The following is an 8,131-nucleotide window of genomic DNA, read 5'->3' as shown; positions in this document are numbered from 1 at the left end:
TCTTTCAGAGGTAAAAAAATGTATAAAACAGATCTGTCGGGACCAAAATTTTTGTCCTTATTATGGAGGTTTTTTCTATTGTGTCCTTATAATTCGGGGAGTTTGTTAAGAGAGGTTCCACTGTATGTGATGACTGTTCTATTGGAGTATTTGACCGACTATTCTACTGTTCTAGCCGCGTGTCAAAAAGCTCATGCATGGCGAGTGGTCAGCAATAAGCTTAAAATCTCGTAAGTCGCGATCGATTCTAAACTAAAATATCCTGAAATTTTGAATCTGAAATCTTTTATTGCAGATTTTCCGGAATCTATTGGATATTTCCGAAAATATTACTTGCGGTTTTCTCTGAAACCTTTTCTTGGAAATCTCTGCAACAATTTTCAGAAATCTTGAAATCTTTGCTAATGCCTGAAATCTCGTATGTAGGCGATTTTACTAATTGGTTGGTTGCTGACCCCTCGACGCATGGAGATCGAGATTAACGGCATTGTAATCTATGTCACGTGATTATAGTGATAACAACGCCGAAACGATCGTTGCTCTTTCGTTCAGTTATTTCAGGGAAAGTGCTGGATAAAATGGCCATAATTTTACAATTGTCCATTAGACCAGTGGGTATTTGCATTTTCTTGACCATCTTGCTACTGCCAATTTGCAACTCACTGAATATTTGTGGAAGTGGCAGTAGCGCAACGAGAGTGCCATATTGTAGCCGAAATTCTTGCAGTGCCTGCAATTATAAAAGAGGTAGAGAAATACTAGCTGTAATATGTAGCTATATTCTATGCATGCATTACATGTAGCTATATAATGAAATGACTTGCACAAATGTTTTTGGCACCTAGTTCAGCTGTCAGAAGTATCATCCACACTCACTTCAAATGCAGTGTGTATTGATCTTGATCAGTTCAACACAACAGGATATCTGGTGTTATCAAGATGTGATCGGTTGGGAGTGATCACAGGGAGAAAAAATCAAAAAACGTTTGGGATTTGTACTCAATATCAGAGTGCTGAAGGTTATAATGCCATCGTGTCAGATATCAAAGAGCTAGTGGTAGGCAAATACTATTTTGACTGCCATATCACAGATGGAAGTGTTCGTTCAACTGAAGTGATTACATGTAAGTATATAGAATTGAATAGCTGCACGTTAATGGATGCATGCACACACACACACACACACACACACACACACACACACACACACACACACACACACACACACACACACACACACACACACACACACACACACACACACACACATGCAGTTGGATGAATGTTTGTAGCTCAGTAATGTTTCATGATAACAAACATGGAGAGAAATGCCTCATGATTATGCAATCACACTGAGATACTTTGAATGCAAGAAATGTGTTTCTCATAATTAACACAACCTTAGTATTGGCATACTGTTAATTAATGGGATGACATAACTCTTACCTGTTAACATGTGTTACAAGCTAAAGTATACATGCTACAGTAAGCAGTGTTTTGGGACTGTAATCGAGTGTCCATCCAGATTATGCAGATATTCTCCTTTCAAGTGTCAGGTTCCACTTTTCACTATCCCACAAGGGAGCTGACAGAAGGTCTGTGTAGCAGGGAGTCAGAAATGTGATACTAAAACTAAGTCGAATGCAGAAAAATCCCAGACCAGGTGGTGACTTGACAGTTTGTAGTCTAGCTATAATTCTGACTCCCTGCAACACAGGCTTTCAGTATAGCCTTCTTTGTGGGGTAGTGACTAATAATCAACCCCCTAACAAAATGCAAGAAGTCATGATGTTGAGCTGGTTGAATGCAGTGGAAATTCTGGATCCCTGGCTCCTCATTCAGGTACTTGCCTATAGCGTTTTGTTAGGGGGTTGATTATTAGTCACTACCCCAGAAGACACCCAGAAAGAAGGCTATAGCCTGTGTTGTATACATATAAATTATGTTGTTGTTGATGATCAGCTGGCTATAAATGCATTGCTAGGACATGGGGAGGGACTATATATGTTAGAAGTCCAGACACAAAATTGCAGGGCTGTGCTTGTTCCTTGTGGTGGCTGATATGTAGCAATATCAACACTTTACAAAGTCGATCACATCAGGCAAAATCAAAGTTACACCACCAGTGGTAGCTACACTAACACTATTGGTTTTATCACTAAAACAACTCAAGGCTGGTTTTAAGTTGCCTTTCCATGTAGCAAGCTCGAATGTTCTGGCCTGAGAATTACTAGTGTAGTGGTGAACAACCTGTTAATATTGGTGAAAGTGGCTCTTATTAATGCCAAGTGGCTTTATTAATTATACAATTATAATCTATACACCAGTAATGTTCATACAAACTAGAGGTCATGTACGTATATAAATTACTTAAGCCCCTTGCCCACCATTTATGTCGGGTCAACTATTTTGGTACTACAGGCTTCTAATACTATTTTGGTATTTGCCCCCTGCCCACTATTTTGGTAATGACTGGAACAATCTTACAAGTGATATTGTAGGAAATTCTTCATTAAATAGTTTTAAATCAGCTATAGATAATTACTTTTATGACTTTAGATTTATGTTAATGTAATAATTATTATATTCATAGTTAATTTTTGTTTATTGCATCTAATTTATGTATGTGTATGCATGTATGTAATTGAATGGGTGTACAGGTTTCTAAGCCCCAACCCAAATCACATCATAATCATAATCATAGACGGGACTCATGGTCCGGCTTTGTCCGGATCACATTTCAGCTTTTTGAATTTTGTAAAAAGATTGAGATGCTCTAATAGAGCAGTCATTACAATATGCTCTAATAGAACAGTCATTGCAATACTCCGATAAAGCATTCACTATAGAATATAGTCATTGTTCTATAATTACACCACTTAGTCTTGATGTTAACAAAAAAGACAAAGAGACATATAGCATCCAGAAGCCATTTCAGAGCATTTTAATGAAAATTTCCCTGGGCCAGATCTCACATGCTGTTGTGTAGCACATGAAAACAGATAATAAAATTATCTGATTTAAATACCTAGTATTACTGTGTCCTTGGACGTAAATAATTCCACATTGTAATCAAACTACACAAATGCTGACTTTTTGCAGTGGAAGCTCAGTTATCCGAACCCCTTGGGACCAGAGGTGGTCTATAAGTCTGAAAAGTCCGTATCTCTGAAACTGTGTATAAACAACCTTAAAATAGCATGAAGATAATTTTTGAAAATATCTGTATTTTCAACTACTCTAATAGAACAGTCACTACTCTAATAGAGCAGTCATTTCTGTGGTTCGTTTAGATGAGAATCTGAATAAGTGGGGTCTGAATAATTGAGGTTCCACTGTATAGTTTTTGCTTTATTTCTGGACTCCAACCCAGATGAATGAAAATATATTATTACAGTTATCTGTCTTTAACAGATAATGCAGCTAATCCATTTAGTGAAGTTGTAGTTGTTGTAAATGGTAAAGTACAGCCTGATGCTACCAACCTAGTTGAAGGAGACTCTCTATTTATCATTTTTCGACAAGTGGGATTAAGTGGTTTCTATCAATCACCTATCTGTCGTAACCTGCGTGTGCAGACACATTTCCGTGCTGGATGTAAATACGGTGGAAGAGTGTGCAGCAATATTCGAGGGCACTCCCATGTCATTTACTATATTCCAGTGGAGTTGAGTGATAATGGAACTGTTGTAACAGTAATTCAGGGAAATGTTACATATAGTGTAACTATTAATGGTAAGATGGCTTAGACATATGTGTATGCTATAGAATGGCCATAATAGGACAGAATGTAACAAAAATATAACACAATGATTGAGCCAAGATGTGTGTCATTCCATGCAAAATATCATTAGAGATTGACCTATGTGAGCAAAGTACTGACAATGCTTCTGTAAAACTATAGTCTAAAAATAAAAGAAAATTGCTGTAAACACTGAAAAATAGCCATAAATGATCACGGATGTTTAACCCTACTTAAATCGTTAATTAGCATTGTTGTACAAGTCACAGATTGCAGATATTCTTCATTTTCTGGCATTGAGATATGATCAGCTTTGTGATAGGTGTAGTTTGTGTTCACATACTAAGGGAAAGTATCATAATTTGATATTTTCAGTAAATAATTCACATCATTTGTTACCTTTTTTTAAAAAAATGTAATCACATGCAGTTAAACTTAATTAAATTAATACTATTATGCTGTACGCTGTATCAATTTACAGTGTATTTTATTCAATTACAGTGCATCTTCAACCTGTTGGCGATGGCTCTGATCCATCATGTTTACCATTCACCTATCATAGATCAAGTTAGTTGCATAATATTTGAAAATAATATTTTATTACAATGTAGGACCTGCAAAGAAGAAACATGTAAGCATTCAAGCTTGACCACATGTAACATAGTTGTACTGTTGACTGGATGATTAGATTTAGTGTAGCACATGTTATCATCTACAATATCTTTGTGACTGAGTGTCAGACTATAATACTTTCTTGTTGCCACCCATGCACCTGTTAATCCACTGGGAAGCTGCACCAACTAAATAGATACCAGAAAATCAAAGTGATCATTGCAGGGAATAGGCCAGATTGATATTATTTATGTATGAGATGATGGGTTGATGAGCAGCAACTGTTAGCTATCATGACAATTGCATAGCCTTACACAACAGTTATTTTTGAGAGGCTGATTTAGGCACCAGCCAAGCACTATTATGCTTACTTATTGTCACTTCTTGTGCTCACTAACGAATTATATGATTGCATATCATTATCTCTTGAGGGTAGTCAACACTATGCTTGCTGCAAAAGCTATCCTTTTAGTTGGTCACTTTATTTAAGAGTATACATACCTGACTGCTTTATTTGGAGTTATATTAATGTGCATGTATGTGGCACAATGACAGTAGACCTGTTACCAAGTACAGACTATAACTGCCGGAGTGGCTTCTTATTTATTAAGGGTTTCAAATTTGTTAGCTAGATAGTACTTAGATTAGCTATTAGTATCACTTTATCTTTCTCTCCAAACTGAGGTTAGCAACAATGTGTATAGTACAGAGAAGCAGATTTTTATCCCATGCCTACCACATCCAACATGTTGTCTGCAAAGCTAACTCAGCCACTAAGGCAAAACATTTCCTCTTGCCCTCCGCAGACTAAGAAAATATGTTATTTGGCAGTTTCCATTTTGGAATAATATTATGTATCTATTATTTGGTCTTCTCACACCAACAGTGCAGGAATAAAGCTGCGAGGTTTACTATTCACCCTGGACCAGTGTAACTGAGATTCTACACCACCTTAGCCTATATCAACTCTTGAACAGTGACACAATAACTGGAAAGTGGAAATTATTAATTTTAGTAGCAACCCAAACACAGGGTCATAATCAACAATTTCTACAGCCACACTCCAGAATTGATGCATAACTCTACTGTTATTACCCCTCCACAATTAAATTATGGAATGATTTATTCAGCAGTTCTGTCATCATTACTTTAAAGCAATGTATTAATTAATAGATAAGTAACCATAGTGTAATTGTTGTACTATACACTCTGTATGAAGGCTTCTGTACAGTAAAATAATAGTTATACTGTAGTAGTAGTAATAGTAGTAGTAGCAGTAGCAGTAGCAGTAGCAGTAGTAGTAGTAGTAGCATTGGCACCTACTGTTTATTTATATCGTCACAATTTGGTAGCACAGGTCCTGCACTGGCATTTGTTACAGGTGTACTCTTTACCATTGTCGTCTCGATCATGGTGTACGCACAAGCCCATGCCTGTATCAGAAAACTCGCTAGCAAAACTACTCTGGGATTTTGGCCTTGTGACTGAGGGACATCATCTTTCAAATCGTCCAGATATGGTGTTATATGATTATTGTCATTCTGTTATATAGTGTTTCGAAGTATCCTGTCCAGCAGATGTAAATGTGGTGACCAAACAGACTGAAAAGGTTAACAAATACCAGCCCCTAATAAGTGACCTTCGTCAGCTTCACCCACACATGTCCATTGAGGTTATAACAATTGTTATTGGCCACACTGGTGTGGTCTCTCTACATAGTAAACAGTTGTTTAACAAGATCCCTGGTTTTCGTGACGGTTTGTTTTACCATCTACAAAAAGCAACTCTCATTGGAACTATTCACATTCTGCGAACACTACATCTTTAAAAATTGTGTATCTTATGTTGTACATGATGCACTCTTATATTTCTGTACTCCTGTACATGTGAATTTAATCAAATAATGAGTAGTAGTAGTAGCAGTATTCATCTGAATCACTGCTACTAATGTTTTAGCACTTGTCTGAGATATGATATTGAAACTGTTCTTGTTTCTACTACACAAGATGGTCTGACAACATTCTGTGATCTGGTCAACAGATGCTTTCCTGGAAATAGGCCCCACAAGTGGTTCTAGAGACATTTAGTTGTCTCTTTCTTCGTATGTATCCAGCACACATGCTGGAGTGGTACTGTTAGGCAAGGGCATTTGGCCACTTATTGTTAGTTTTATGTTTCAGATCAGAAAGTTAGCCTAAACCAATGGGGAGGGTGACTCAATATTCATTATTCATTACAGTCTTACATGCACCTGACTATTTTATTAGAGTTAACTGATTGCTTTATTAGAGTATCTCAATCTTTAAAAGAATTACATATCTTAACTTATTGAGAAGTGAAAGAGTTAATTAAAGTCCCTTGACATTGGGATTAGACTTTAGCCAATCTAGCCTTCCTTTCACTATGCCTAGCTCTGCAAGCAAGCTCATTTATAAATTCTATAGCTATAATCATTAAACATTCAGACAATGAAATAACCAAATTTAGGTGGTTAGACATAGCTAGCAATTCGGGTGGCGGGGGATCTGAAGATTTAAGATTAGGTACTGGGCAGTCAGCTCAGCTGGTTTGCCCAGGGGGTGAAAACCCCAAATGGTACAATCAAATACATACATACAATTTGATAATTAATTACAGTAGTGAAGGTTAAGTACATAAATAAATCCATCCAAGTTTCTTGATTCTATTATATTAATTGGCAACTCATTCCAGTCTTTAACAGTTCTAGGATAAAAACTATATTTATAGGTGTTGAGGGTTGCTTGTGGCAGAATGAAATGATTGGGGTGATGTTGCCTGGTACAAAATTGAGTTCTTTGATAATGTGAGGGGATGGAGATCGGTAGTGTATTATTAATTATTTTATAGAATAGTGTTAAGCTTGATGACTGACGACGTTGTTGTAATGTAGGTATACTAAGAGAGGACAATAATGACGTAACACTATTTCTGGAGTAATCTGATAAAATCCATCGAGCAGCTCTTCTTTGCACCTTTTCTAACTTATAAATGTCAGTGTTATAATACGGATCCCAAACTGGGGTGGCATATTCCATAATTGGTCGAACCAATGTTAAATACGCTGTTCTTTTAGTATCAGATGGGCAGTTGTTTAGGTTTTGTTTAATAAAATTTAGCACTTTGGTTGCTCTGTTACTTACTGTTTGTATATGTGATGACCATGACATAGTGTTATCAATCGCTACACCTAAGTATGTATGGCACTTCTTTATATCGACATTATGACCTGATAAGGTATACGTATATTGTATGGGGTTCAGGGAACAAGTACACCTCAGCACAGCACATTTCTCAACATTTATTTTCATTTGCCATTAGTGAGTCCATTCACATATTTTATGTAAGTCTTCCTGTAACTGCTTTGAATCTTGCGGTGTTGTAACAGTCTTGTAAATAACACAGTCATCAGTAAACAATCGAACTGAAGATGTAATGTTTTCATTTATGTCATTAATATATACAAGAAGCATAAGGGGGCCTAGTACAGTACCCTGTGGTACCCCAGACTTAACAGTTGTTGCGTTAGATAATTCTCCATCAACAATTACCCTTTGATATCGTTTGGTTAGCCAGGAAGAGATCCATTGAAGAAGAGGCCCTTGTATACCACAGAATTTTAATTTGTTTAATAGTCTTTTGTGAGAGACTGTGTCAAAAGCCTACGCGCGCGGGTCGGCTACGCCATTAAATTAAAGATTACCGTACTTTAATAATTAAATGATGTGGAGTGGAATATTAGTGGCCTTCATACTACTA

At 36.7% G+C, this 8,131-nt stretch overlaps 1 protein-coding gene across 1 annotated transcript; it reads left to right on the top strand.

Moving 5' to 3' along the window:
* Positions 1-473: 473 nt before the first annotated feature.
* On the top strand, positions 474-7,312 carry LOC136239866 (uncharacterized). Its single transcript, XM_066030615.1, has 7 exons — positions 474-747; positions 846-1,124; positions 3,415-3,735; positions 4,244-4,309; positions 4,354-4,373; positions 5,907-6,054; positions 7,266-7,312. The coding sequence occupies exons 1-7, from the start codon at positions 579-581 to the stop codon at positions 7,310-7,312; spliced, it is 1,050 nt and encodes a 349-aa protein (XP_065886687.1). The 5' UTR covers positions 474-578.
* Positions 7,313-8,131: the final 819 nt, after the last annotated feature.

The sequence above is a fragment of the Dysidea avara genome, chromosome 12 (genome assembly GCF_963678975.1).
Source record: "Dysidea avara chromosome 12, odDysAvar1.4, whole genome shotgun sequence".
In the NCBI taxonomy this organism is placed as follows: Eukaryota; Metazoa; Porifera; class Demospongiae; order Dictyoceratida; family Dysideidae; genus Dysidea; species Dysidea avara.
Note: the sequence above shows the minus strand (reverse complement) of the source record. Positions and strands in the feature narration are given on the sequence as shown.

Coding starts and splice junctions, on each gene's coding strand:
- LOC136239866 (XM_066030615.1), top strand. CDS start 579: ATGGCCATAATTTTACAATTGTCCATTAGACCAGTGGGTATTTGCATT. Junction 3,736..4,243: donor ATATAGTGTAACTATTAATG/GTAAGATGGCTT, acceptor ATTCAATTACAG/TGCATCTTCAACCTGTTGGC. Junction 4,310..4,353: donor ATTCACCTATCATAGATCAA/GTTAGTTGCATA, acceptor ATTACAATGTAG/GACCTGCAAAGAAGAAACAT.